Source organism: Hetaerina americana, unplaced genomic scaffold (genome assembly GCF_022747635.1).
Source record: "Hetaerina americana unplaced genomic scaffold, ioHetAmer1.1.p SCAF_5, whole genome shotgun sequence".
Taxonomy (NCBI): Eukaryota; Metazoa; Arthropoda; class Insecta; order Odonata; family Calopterygidae; genus Hetaerina; species Hetaerina americana.
This window is the reverse complement of record NW_027287095.1, coordinates 22,216,019-22,230,193: the sequence shown is the minus strand read 5'-3', so window position 1 is coordinate 22,230,193 and position 14,175 is coordinate 22,216,019. Positions and strand designations below refer to the sequence as shown.

The following is a 14,175-nucleotide window of genomic DNA, read 5'->3' as shown; positions in this document are numbered from 1 at the left end:
TCAAGAGTTGTCAGCAAGTCTATTTAACGCTGCCACTCTCTTCCCATTCCTATGCAATGGAGCAATGGTTTCGATTACTGTTTCGCCAAATTCTGGCAATAATCATCAAATCCGGCTGCAATATTCAGGATTCATCGTGAGTTTTTTTTGAATTAGCCCTTTTTTGAAAAAGGACAACATGCATAAGCGCAAGGTGAGACAAACCAGGTTTCTATTATCATTGTTGCCTCTCACGGCATGATTTCATGCGCAGCTTCATGCCATTTTATAATATCGCCCATGAAAGTGGGGAAAAAAACGATCGACCCATTTCACAGTTAACAAAACACGAAAATGTCACTTTCCTCAACCTCGGGCGGGAGAGACTAACCTTTAAGACAGCCGTTCACCTTTCCTGGTTTACATTAAGTCTCTCTTGTCTTCATAGCACTCCAGAGACAATGAACTTTGACACAAAATCATTTAGTGAGAGTGTGAGTCGCTTACGTTTCGGTGGCATGTGCACATGTGCGGAAAAGCGAGCGGTAGTATTTCTGCTCTGTGTGTGTGTGTGTGTGTGTGTTTGTGTGTGTGTGAGCGAGTGACTTCGTGACGGTGACGTCACTATCCTGGCTTTCTCGGACTCTTCACGCACGCACATCCTCTGCTCCCTTTACACTCTCTCCCCCGAACTCCCACTGCGGGGAGTCGCTACTATAAGGTGCGATCGTGGGTCGCCAACGCTATAAGCCCTCCGAAGGAGACGACCAGGACGCTATCGTGTTTACAGCTTCCTCTTTTTTCTCGCGCCCACAGACATCGGATAAGAACGCCCACTTCTCCCCCCCCCCCCCACACACACCCTCCTCTACCATATCCGAGACTGCTCCCGAGAACATCCCCCAACCCACCACTCCCCCTCTCCCGAACTTCCATTTTCAATCCAGCCCCCCCCCACTCCTCTCAATCCCTCCCATCCAGTTCCACCCCCTTCCGCCTCGTCGAAGGCGACAGTGGATTTTTCCCTCCGCCTCCAATCGATAAAAAAGACCACTTGAATCTTTCTTTACGGCCCCACAAAAGAGCCACTACGTGCTGATCCTCCGAGGTTGTTGGTTCGACCGCTCCCTCTCTCTCTATCTCTCTCTGTCTCCCACTCTGCCCCGCTCTTACACTCTCCGAGGGCTTGTAAATCCATTGAGAGTAAAGCACTTGGGCAGCCTTTAATGTCTCGTGGCGTGAGATTGCCCTCGTACGTCTCCTGGGCGTGCTATTCTCTCTACCGCCTTACGCCGCTCCTCTTCCTCTATGTCCACCATTTCTGCGACCAACGAGCCGCCCTCTACCATATCCCTGTATCCCTCCTCATTTATCTCTCTCCCTCCTCAATCCTTGCCCTCCCTCTCTCCTCAATGCTCCACGTTCGTACTATCTTCCTTTCTAAGTTCTCTCCTTCTCCTTCAGTGCTCATTCCGCAAGTTATGTTTATGTCTGCGATCCCTACTCCAGTTCCAGCTTGATTATTGGTTGGCCGTGAATTTTATTGGCGCACTTGCATTATTGAGGTAATAGGGACTATCTAGGAAGCGTCACCATAAAAATAAATTAATTAAAGTGCATATACTCAGTTTTTTTAAATCTTTTACTTTTGGTCGTCGAATGCCTCGGGGTAAAAAAGGAGTAAGAGAGGTAATATACATATATCAGTCGCACGGAAAAAATGTGCCTCTAAAATTTGGGTTATCTATATTCTGCAATTATTTTCAGATTTCCTGTTTCCATTATTATCGCAACTTAATTTTCCATTAGACTTTAACGGCTGTCAGGGAAAAAATTTATATCTCAGTTATTGTCGAAGGCATAAGTAATTGCAGGTATAAATAAATTTTCAAACACTTCTTAGCTATAGCAGTACCGTGTTCAATCAAAAATCCCAATTCTTCCTTGTGCTACATCTGACTGCATTGTTATATCGTACTCCTGATAAACTGTTGTTAGAAATATAAACATGCAAGAGAACTATTAAGTTCCTGAACACAGTCAATGGGAACGTCGCAGGGCTTTGGTAGGGGTAGAGTTTTTGACTATTGACTCATCCGGGTTAGATTCCCGAGTACGCCTCTTTGGGCACCCTCTGTTACGCCCCAGCTGTATGCTTTTTAGGGTACAGGAACTTCATGAGAAACCATAGACGGCACATGGAAAGGTTCTGCCCCCCTTCTCTGATGTGTGACGCCGTTCAAATGAGCGTATGTTTGAGTTCCATAGAGCTTAGTTTTTTCAGCCTTTCATTAAAGGAATATTAATCCCATTCAAGGTCCAGGTTGTGGTACTCTTGGCCAACGATTCAAGGCCGTTTGTTTTTGTGGCGAACCTGTCATTTAATGCTTCGATGTAGATGAACTGAAAGGTTCATATGTTTATAAACGACAGTTAAATATAGCCCTTTGAGCAATCAAGGCGAATCCTTACTTTAAAGCCTAAATCTCCCATCTCCCTGAGTGAATTTAAGAAATTGATATATCTAAATATCAATCATATTTCTAATACATTTAAATAAGATTAGCTTTTCTGTTATCAGACTTTATACAAGCAGTAATATCATTTATCGCATCATTCATACCTGATATCCTGAAATCCCAAAATTATGACTAATTTTTATTCGCTATCATTGCATAAACGATGCTTCCATATGATTGCGATTCCCACTGAGATAAATTTGAAATTGTCCAAATTTCACCAAAAGAGGTCAAATAGAAAAGTCCCAGAAGTGAACGTAAATATCAATTGCAAAAAAAAGGTAAGGTTTGATAAAATTATTCCCGAGTCGTACCCGGAGGCACTAGACTACGAATCAAAATTAGAAGTTCGTAAAAAAATTGAAGCTAGCAAGTTAAAGATGCGTACTCGTTTTTCTCTGAGTATCCTGTGAGTTATAATACCCTTCGAGCGCTTGAACATTTTGTTTCACTTGGGCGAGCGACCGTTGCCAGCCAGGTACGGGGAACATAACTGCTCGACATGTCTGCCACTTACGGCGGTGGAAATTGGGTCTATGGGGTTAATGCGGACTCTCAGACCTCTCTCAAAACCTCTCTCTGTTTACCAAAAAGTCTTAATGTTTTGAGAAGACCATATTTTGAATCGTATGCGTACTTTTAAAGCTCCGGTGACTATTATTGAGTGTTTATATTAGTGGGTACATTTGCATATAATGAATACATATTACGGTACAAGCCACAACGAAAACACTGTTACGGGATGAAGAGGCAGTAGATGACGCATGCGTAGACACTCTTTGACGGCAACCAAGTTGGAATGAGAAAAACTTGTGGTAGTACTACTACTAGTAGTACTATTACTTCAATAGTATATAAAAAATTACACTACGCATCATTTATTAGTGTGATTTACATGATTTAAAAAATAATTTTCTTCTCTTATAGTCTCTCCGATGGCTTTTACAGGTAGTTCCGTGATGGCTATACTAGACCAACTCACTGTCAGACAAAGCTTCGCCGCCAACTGCATGCACTTTCTCTAGAACCTGCGACGGAAAATCCATTATATTTTCTCGAGAACGAATAATTATTCCCAGCATGGTCGTCCACCTTTTGCTGACGGCTGGGCGAGCTCTTAAGATATTATTATTTTCACGGAATGAAGATAATTAATTAGGTTAAATGCGTATTTACGCACATTTTCGTACATTTTCCAAATAAAGCCGCCGTCCAGGCTATCTAGCTTTCGCGTGCCTTGGTCTGTTTTTAACAGATGGGTCTGGAGACGCTGGATCCGCTAACATGATATTTTCCTTCTTCGGCCACATGGTACTGATTATTTGAAAACGTTCATTTCCGACCTAAATGCTTCGTCCTCTGTCTCCTTCAATTCTAACGTTTCCTCCTCCCAAATCACCTTCCTTGATGTAAACGTATCATTAATAGACAAAACATCCACGCTTCTGTACACATAAAACCGACCAACAAACACCAATACTTGCATCATAACAGTTGCTACCAAAGTACCTTCACTAATATCTCATAGAATACCACCTTACTACATAGCTTACCAAATCGTGCCGGTCAACCGATGCCCAAAATTGGAACCTCATATAATGGAATAGAACTTTTGTTGAAATATATTCAGCCTAATAATCCTCCGGGCCTGATGAAATACCCGCTCGTATATTTAAGGATCTAGCTTCGGAAATAGCGCCGTATCCAGAAATAATATTTAAGAAGTCGCTGGTATATCAAAAGATTACCAGAGATTGGAAAACGGCTAACGTAACTCCAATATTTAAAAACGGAGACAAGGAGGAACCGAGTAATCACAGACCTATTTCCCTCACATCCATTTCATACAAGGTTATGGAACAAATAGTTGCTGGTCCGATCGTGAGACACCTCGATAATCAGAAGTTATTAATGAAAAGTCAGCACGGTTTCCTAAAGGGTAGATCTTGCGAGACACAACTTGCGCTTTTTGTTCATGATATTCTTACCTGTTTGTACTTCCGGAGAGAGCAATTTTCCAGTGGACGCGGTTTTTCTAGATTTTGAGAAAGCCTTCCACAAAGTACCTCACAATAAGCTCTTTGCAAAGCTAGAAGCATGTGGTATAGATAAAAATATCCAGGGTTGGATCAAAGACTTTTTGAATGGTCGGGTTCAAAGATTAGTGATAGATGGAGTTAGCTCCATTGCAGTAGAAGTTACTTCAGGAGTTCCCCAGGGAAGTGTCATCGGACCTCTTTTATTCCCACTTTAGGTTAACGGCATTGACTCCGTAGTCACTATTGAGATGAGTTTATTTGCGTTCGGTGGTTTCTGGCTCAACTTTGTGGGAGGTCATGTTCATTAAATGAAAAACACAATGTATTTTCCACTCTTCTTTATTTTGCTATTGATAGTTTAAACGCTTTGGCGTCATCATGAGGTACTGTGCTCAGGTACATCAGCTACTTTACTGTACCTGATAATGACGCCTAAGCGTTGAAACTAGTAGTACCAAAATAAATAAAAGTGGAAAAATACATTTAATGAATACGTTTATTTGCCGAGGATGTAGTGGTTTGCCGTGATATCAGTGATTCAGACGACACAACAGCTTTATCAGATGACCTTAAAGCTATACAACGCTGGTGTGACATTTGGAATTTAGAATTCATCTTAAAAAAGTGCGTAGTCACAGATTTGTGGAAAAAGAGCGATTCCCTCCCGAACGCCTATTGCGTTGGGAACACCGAAACGGAATATGTAGGCGCAATTAAATACCTAGGCGTTACCCTCACTCTCATACGTATGCTCATTATACAGTATACATATGTATGTATATAAAAATTTCTTCGAAATGGAACGCTCTTCGGCGACGCATAAGTATATAAAATACAGGTGTAGATTTTTAAAACATAGAAAGACAAAGAAAGGACACTCACATATGAAGTTTTGACGTTTCGACGGCTCGACCGTCGTCATCAGAATCATCGATTATGATGAAGACGGTCGAGCCGTCAAAACATCAAAACTACATATGTGAGTGTCCTTTCTTTGTCTTTCTATGTTTTTAAAAATCTACACCTGTTTTATATATTTATATATGTATGTATGTGTGTGTGTGTATATATATATATATATATATATATATATATATATATATATATATATATATATATATGTATATATAATCGTGAATCCTTTCAAAACTCTTCACTAACTGATACACCCACCGAGTTCATCGTTTTACGTTGATTTCATTTGCATTTCTTGTTTCTTCCCTTTCATTCCTTCCACGTCCACTCTAAGAAAACCAACAACGAACCGATGGAACAGACAAATAATCTCACTCCAGTTATATTCGCCACTGCATGCACCTAAACTCGAAGAAAAGAGGGGATGAGGAAGCATTATGGCGAATCGCCATTCCGGGCCGGCGTCTTAGGTCGGAATAATGAGACGATTGATACTCTTTCCCAAACCACTAAACTAACGGAGAGACTGACGACGAAAAACAAATTTAGGACGGAAAATACGTAAAGATAAGGCTAATTGGAAAGTATTCTAAAATGCCACTAAAGGTAGCGCTTAATGGTCACCCCCTTTTACCTTCCGTAGTCGATGGCATCTTCGGAAACTAAACTGGTTTTCTCTCTTCCAGCGTTAGCTACGTAGCTTACCCTGGGTTGTTTATGGGACCTTAAAGAGCGGATAAAAAAAAATTCTCGTGTGTCCATTCATTATGCAGCCTCTTTTCTTTACTGCTCTTTTTTATGGAGGCCTAGAACCATTTATCTGGTCATGGTAAATCCACTTTTCTAATAAAACCCTGCATCAAAGCTCGGTTCAGCTCCTTAACTGCGCGCGCTACGGAATTGCTTTCGGAATACGAACCACAGTAATATATATTTTTCTTTACCGTTAAAAAATTATAAATTATTGCATTTCTATGTCTTTTTACGAACTACTATATATTTTCCTTAATGGGACAGACATGGAAATAGATTGTTCAAATCGAAAATGGCAGAGCAATCTCATTGCGAATGTAGTCGATGTTCTACGGTCACGAGTAAAAACGAGTCGTTAGTCAAAGCGAGCATGTGAAACACATTGGTTCTATGCGAGCAAGCGCGTCGGTTCGCGGCTGCAAATCAAACGCAATCGGTCATTGGCGTTTTATAACTCACATAAATCTTTGCTTAATGTGGAGGTAAAGAAATGACGGAAGCGAATGGGGTTAACAAAAGTTATAAATTCATTATATTATATGGAAATGGTGAGAGAAGGTGCGAACTACATGCACTCTAATGGAAATAAAGATTGAATTTATTATACGGAAAGTAATACTGGATGATAATAAAGATGTTAGCCGCTGACACTAAATCTGTGATAATAGTACATGACATTATGTGGGAGTAGATGAGATAAACACCGATAGACCTTGGAATGAGTGACGTACAAGAAACACCATATTGTAACCGATTGGCTTTAATTTATCATTGGAAAAATAGGTAAACTGATGGTATTCAGCTGACTTTTTTCACAAAAGATGAAATTCCAAAATTTAGTTTTTTGCCAACCATGGGAATTAGCAAAACGCGAGATTTTAAAGATTTATCTATGAATGGCATATTGCCACGCATTCTAACAATTCGCAAAGCTGAAAACATATATCACATTGATGAGATATTTCAGACAAATTAATATATAATATTTGAGAAATTATTTAACCGATTGATTACTCTTTGGCTGTCATAACCTATTGTATAACAACTGATGAATGACAACGCATGAATTTTTATTCTAAGATGGAAAAGTTTAATCAATATTAATATAGGTGCTAACGATTTATTTCTCACCTTTATTTTGCAGGAAACTTAACCATTCACTCGGTAGGCATTGGTGTGATGACTATTTATGCGGAAGAGGCCAAGAGGTATCTGTGTTTCAATCGGAACTGGAAGTTAATAGGCTCGGTAAGTGCATGAGTATAAGAGATAAGATGACATGTCAACCAAATTACATAATATAAATAAGTTTTTAAGGAACATGTTTATTGAAAATTGAATTATAATTATTTTATTAGTTGTTTACCATGAGTTTCTTGGATACAGTAACAATTACGCATGAACAGGATCTTGTGCGATCCTAACTGAATTGACTAATTCCGTCGCTCATCTTTTCCCGCGGCATTCGATATCGTTAAATTCTATGTAATATAAGTATTCCATATAATTTCAGCCGAGTTTATCCGGAAATATGAAATATAATCCTTGCCTAATAATGCCTAAATTGGAAGAAATCTTAATAAATTCAGTTTTAGAAGGAATAGTACAGTAATCATTAAAAGCATTCAAAATATATAGCACATTTATATATTAGCTATTAATGTTCATTTGATATTTGGATGTTTCTCTGATTTGTATAGCAGCCTCACTGAACATAGTATTGAATTTATGGGCATCTATTTTACTATATAACTTGAAATATAATATTATAAACACTATTTTTTCAACGCGTTAGATTTCAATATATTTCTAGTAGCATAGAAATACTATCCCTTTTAATTAGATCTACTGATCATTCAGTATCGTGGTCGTGAGTGAAAAAACCATTGAAAATAGTATGTCTCGGAGATGTACATATTTAAATTATATTAATACCACTGTTTTATCCTCACAGTGGTCACGTTTACTGATATGCATTCTCCTTCTCTTTTCCCCAGAAGCGTTACAAGGGCCCGAGGTGTCAGTTCTACGAGGTCATGGAAAATGGCTACAATCAATATAAATCCGCGGCCAACCAGAGCTACTTCGTCGGTTTCAACTCGAAGGGGAGGCCGCTGAGGGCGGCAGGCATCAACCCCCCGCGGCGAACTGGCGGACCTCCCAGGAGGCACAAATCCAGGGCCCGGAGCAGGGCCAAGTGCCTCAACTTCATCAAGAGGGGGTCCGACTTCAGCATCGGAGCGCACCACGAGCGCCTGGGCAACGGCGCCCCTGGACTCCTCCCGCCGATGTCCGGCGGCGGACATGACGGGGTGCTGATCGCAGGCGGGGTCCGGGGGATCAAGGGGCTGACCCTCAGGGAAGGCGGCATGGCGGAGCTCCTGCCTTACAGGGACGGGAGTCGCGTTGGAGGCGTCGCGGTGACACGTGAGCCGAGACTCGGGAAGTACGGGAATCCAAAGACGAGGCACGGCGGAAAGAGGAAGTGGGAGGTGAGCTGAGTGGACGCGGTCACGCCTTGAGGGACGCGCCCGGCGGCGCTCCCCCGGGGAACGGCCCTCCGAACTGAAGAAGTCTCCGGGGCGCGTCGGAGGACACCCGTTCGACACACACACACACACACATACACACACACTCAAACACACATACAAGCATTGTATTCGCACGCAGACACAACCGGGAGGGGGGGGCCACGACGGAAAGAAGCCTCCCTCCCTCCCTCCTCCCCGTCTTCAGCGGAGGGAGGGAGGCGGCGTGTGTCCTCTAGCAAGAGGGTGTAAGGCAAGGTGTGCGCCGGCCCTGGAATCCGCAAATAACGCGGAGGAGGAAGGAAAGCAGCGTCGGCGAGAGGACGCTCGGAACACACGCTTATCCTCCTCCCCCTGCGCCCCCACTCCGGCGAGGAAGAAACGAAGGAGGCGAAGAAGAAGATAGGGGCGAGGGGAGGGCGGAACGCTTTTCTCTACCCTCAGACGACTTTTTTCGTGTGACCTCTCGCCGGTTAATGAAATGGTAAACGGGGGGAACCATCAAAAGCCCAGGTTTTTGACTGCCATAGACCGCTTTTTCGAGAAGCTTTCCTATGTTGCCCATTCGTTTCCGAGGAAGGAAGAACCGTGAGAGACGCATCCCTTTGTGGAGCAGCTGAAATTCGAAAGGACAATACGTATTAATTTATCTTTCCACGGAAATCGGGGTTCGGAGAGACAGAGTCAGCGATCGCCCCATGGTGAATGCGAGAGGCAGAGAATAGAGAAAATACAGCAGGGTTGAGCAGACAATGAGGAAATGATACGTAGATGTTTGATTATTATGTTTTGATTCCGAATGGAAGCATTGGAAGAGGTAGCTAGAGGAGTGAAGGGGGAAGGGCAGGAATACGAGGTGACAAAGACTTCCCCGAGAGTGTTAATACGCGGTGTCGGTGGAACATTCCTCCTGCCTCGTGTGCCAAGGCAGGTGTTATTTAGTGAGGAGGATACTGAGAGGGACATCGGTCCGTCGCACTCATCCTGACGGATCGCGTCTGGCGGAATGGTCGGAGATAAGGAAGAGGAGCTTGAGTAGCTGGGAGCTCTTCCAGGAAGACAGACAGGTGGAAAAAGAAGATGAAGCCATACTGATATGCAGGTTTGGTTAATGAGTCGAGAGACTGACTGATGGGGTGAGAATGAAGTGGCGGATTGGGTGGAAAAGAGAAGGCATTTAGATGTGGGGGAGATGGGTACGAAGACCTTTCACACTCGTGTGAGAATAAACCCAAAGGAAGAAGACACCGCATTATTTTTTTCCCGCGGGGCGGAACCGATTGCAGGATGGCCGCCCAGGGAAGACTTGGTGGTGGCGAAAACGGTTTCTTGAACTGTGATTGAGAGGTGTCGCTTAGAGGGGCAGGGCAGGGAACATAAAAATAACGTTCGTGTCGTTTCTCCCAGAAAAGTTCAGGGTTTGCCGGAAGGAAGATGGGGAGAGAGATGGCAGGAGATTGAGTTGTTTCCACGAGAGGAAGCATGCCAGGGGCGAAGTTTTCGGGGAAGGTAGACAAATCTCCTCCATCTCTCTTCTCGAACAACCGGGAAACAATTGTGCCCTTTCAGCCACCAGAAAGTGATGCACCAACGTAGAAATTCCCATTGTTTTGCTTTCTTTCTTTCTCTCTCTCGTTCGCTCCCTCTTCGCTTTTTCCTAATGAATGACCCCTGTCCGCACATCTGCACGAAAGTCGTTATCATATTGCGCAGAAGCGGTCCTCGATGTCCGGCGAGCCGTTGGAAGGAGAATTGAGAGGAGGGAGAGAGGAAAGGAGTTTAGGAAGTGAGATTTTCTTGGTGGGGCACTGTCGGTTACCTGGAAAGACAGAGCGAGAGGGAAGGAGGCAGATGGCACGGAGACCAGCGGCACGATTGACAAGCTGCAGAAGCCCTTTTTACCTCTTCTTTGACTCTCTTTTCAAAACTCCGTGTCCTCAGCCCCCTTGTCTGTCTCGCCACGTCCTCTTTCTCACTCCCTTTCCATACCCTGCAACCCCCGACCACTTCCACACCCTCCTGGCCCCACCGCAAGCACACTCCACCCTTCGGAGAGGACGGCCTCCGGGTACAGTAGAAGTCGAACAAAGGGGGCAACTTCACGCAAAATTTCCACGGGACGTCTGACGCCTAAACTCTCTGGCAGGGAGATCAGTTGGTTGTGGCCACCCCGTGTCACTTATCTGTTGGGTTGGGGAATGCCATGAGCGTTGACCACGCCCCGACTACAAAACGCACATTCCCATCGTGACCCCGCGACGGAGAGCCAAGTGGATCGGGTTCTCCTCTGATAGGCGGACGGCGAGGGGGACGCTACGAAGGAGTGTGAGGAAGAGGGAGGCGGTATAATAGGGGAGAGAAAAAAACCAGCCTGGAGAGACTGAGGCCAGAATGAAACTGGCCATTCCTGCTTTATCGAGTTAAGCCCCAGCGCCGCGTCCCCTTCCCGTATCCTCTTAAAAACCCTAACCCCTTCGTCCCCCGCCCCATCCTCTTCCCTCCCGCCACCCTTGGCCCCATCCCCTCTCTCCCTTCTCTGCCATCAAAAAATCCCACCCCCTAATTTATCCCAACCCGACCAGCATCTAGTGGCTTCCGCCCCATTCCGTCCTCGCCCCCGACGAGAGGGCACGGGAGAGACGGGGTCCCAGGGCAATTGAGCCGTCGAAGCCCGCACCTTCCCACGGAAGCCACCCCACCCCTCAGGTCTCAGCCCTGCTCTCCCTTTCTCCCTCATCCATTGGAAAACCACCCACACAGGCAGCCCACTCCCTTGACTCCCCATCTCCTTTCCGCTGGCCGGGTCCGGCCATCCGGCCACCCATCCCTCCCTCCTTCACACACTGCCCGCGGTGTGGCAAGGACCAAGGCCGTAATCGCAGTGTGGCCATTCGATCGAATCGAATGGTAGGGATGTGCGGGGGAGAGGTCGGATTCTTGGAAGATATTTTTTGGAAGGATTCGGGGAGGGCTCTATCAGTACATCCCTCCTGTCTCGATTTCCCTTCGCTCACCAAAGTCTTCACGGTGGTCCGTTGAGGAGCGGCCAGGTCCCTTGAGGTATCTTATCCACCCTGCGCATCAACTCCTTCCCTATCCGATGTCAACCCTTCGTCCCGTGCGGAGATAGATGAAGCCGTCTCCCGCATGTCCCTCGGCCTGCTCCCCATCAACCTCTCTCTCTCTTGCCTCTTCCCACACCCCTCTTTCTCCACGTGGCGCGCGCCTTTCTGCCCAAAAGCTTCTTTCTTGCTCATCCCCGGGGGATACCTCAACATTTTGGCGTCGCAGTGGTGGAGAGTGCGGGCCAGGCGTCGTCATGTGACAGCGTGGAAGTCTTTCTACCCTCGTTCCCCTTCACCGTTGTCAAAAACAAAAAAATAAATAAGACGACCACCCGCCGAAAGTATCAATGCCTCCCTCCCATTTCTTCCTTCGTTTCTGACGGAATAACAGCAGACTTCCCTTTGCAATACTCTCCCTCATCGATGCACGATTCTCGCTTTTATTTGAACCCTAACCCTCCCAACCCCGTCCTCTAGCACACTTCTTCAAAAAGCCACTTTCTCTCTTCTCTCCACTCAATTCAGCCCACGGCTCAATCCTCACCCGGCAACCTCTCCCCATTCAGTGCAACCCCGAACTACTTCCTTCCTATCTTTTTTCCCTCACTTTTTTCCGAGGGATTAGTGTCTCTCCCTCTGTCACCACTTCCATTCTTTACCGTCTCACTTTCTGGCTCAATGCGACTACGATTCTCTCGCTCGTTCCCTCTCTTTGCTCGTAATCTGCTTACCACGGGTCCCGATAGACTTTGTCGCCCGACAGGGACGCACACAACTCCATCCCCTCACGCCCACACCCTCCTGTGAAACTTCTGCGCGGAATTTGTCTCCCCCTCCGCCAACTTCCGAACGCCCTACTAAACGCCACTGTGCCTTTTCGGTCCTTCTGATCCCAACCCTCCTAATCCTCCCCCCCTTTCATACGTTGGAGACTTTCGTGCCGAAATTTGCCAGCTCTCCGTTCCCTCTCCATCTTTTTCCCCCGCCAATCTCTCTTTTACATCCGCTTCCTGTCGCCCCTTCCCTGTTGCCATCCCTCCCTTCGCTTCACCTTCAGACCAGAACTATCTCTCTCTCCTTGCTTCCTCTTCCCTATCCTCCATGTAGAACTTAACAATTCCGCCCGCTTCCGCCCCGTTTTCCTTCCCCACACCCTTAAAATTCGAATAAATCAAACAAGACCAACAGGACGCCTTGGAGGAATGGAGAGAGAGAGTGATGGGGGATGGGAGAAGAAGAGAGGGAGAAAACCTGCTGGGGCAAGCAGAGAGCGGTTCTCTGTGCGCTTCCCAAAGGCAATTCTCGCCCTCTCTTTCTTTCACCCTCCCTGCTCCTCCCTTCCCACTCATGCGCAGCCAACCCCTTTCTCCCCTCTCCCTTTACGAACAAACCCCCTTCTCTACTCGCCGTTCTGCCATCCCGGCACTCCCCTTCTCCTTCCCACCCCCACGACCATCCCCCTTCGCGCGCAAAGACCGAACGTGGGCACCGCCACCTTCGGCCACCCCCCGTTGCCCTCTCCCTCACAATTCTCCGGAAAGGGTATTTCTTTTGGAATTCAAGGAAACAAAGGAAGTGAGGAGGGATAAAGGAGGGTGGAAGGGATGGGGGTGGGTCGGCGAACGGTGATGGAGGGAAGAGAGGGAGAGGAATGGTACGTATGAGCGTGTGGGTGTGTGGAAGTGAAACCAAGCCCCTAGCTCCCTTTAAGAAGGAGACGCTGCTCCTTTCGCCCGCGCAGGAGGTTGGTTGGTTGTTTGGCTGCCAGGCTAGTGCCGCGTTTACCTGGAGAGGATGGGAGTGCCGAGAGGAGAGAGGGAGAACACCTTTTTTACATCCACTCGCATCCTCGGCCTCCAGAGAGAGGGAAAAGCGAGGTTGAGGTGTCAGAGAGGAGACGAAGGCCCTTTTTCCCTCCTCTCCCCTTCGTATCCCAGGGAGAGAAAGATGGAAATGTTCATCCGTGAGGTCGGAGGGGAGTAGAGGGAGAGGGAGGACACTCCTTTGGGGTCTTCCGACGGGAGTGAGCCTGCGAGAAAGGCAGTGGGCAGAGATGGGAATGAGTGGGCGGTGAGCGCGTCCGTCTCGTAATTGGGGAAGTTTTTTTCGTTGAACGTCATACAACCTTGACCAAAAGCACTCAAACCACCACGACGCCTCAGGATGACCCCGAGTGTCGCGATTATCTTAAACTCGAAAAGTAAGCACGCTCTATGAGCAATATTTCTTACCGGCCATCCGATCGGCAACCAGATGGCCAAGCGATCGTTGAAATTTTTTCGGCGCAAAAAGAAATTTAACCGAGCCGGCCAAAAATAAGGACAGTTCTCGCTTACGCACTATCGCTTGTCATCCAAATCGCGTCGCTTGTATCCTC

General features: G+C 46.2%; 1 protein-coding gene across 1 annotated transcript in view; it reads left to right on the top strand.

The window, feature by feature from the left end:
• ths (thisbe) overlaps window positions 1-8,706 on the top strand; it is a 185,386-nt gene extending 176,680 nt beyond the window's left edge. Inside the window, exons 4-5 of the mRNA XM_071591756.1 lie at window positions 7,350-7,453; window positions 8,203-8,706. Coding sequence (XP_071447857.1) covers window positions 7,350-7,453; window positions 8,203-8,706 — 608 coding nt within the window. The remainder of the gene's footprint in view (window positions 1-7,349; window positions 7,454-8,202) is intronic.
• Window positions 8,707-14,175: the final 5,469 nt, after the last annotated feature.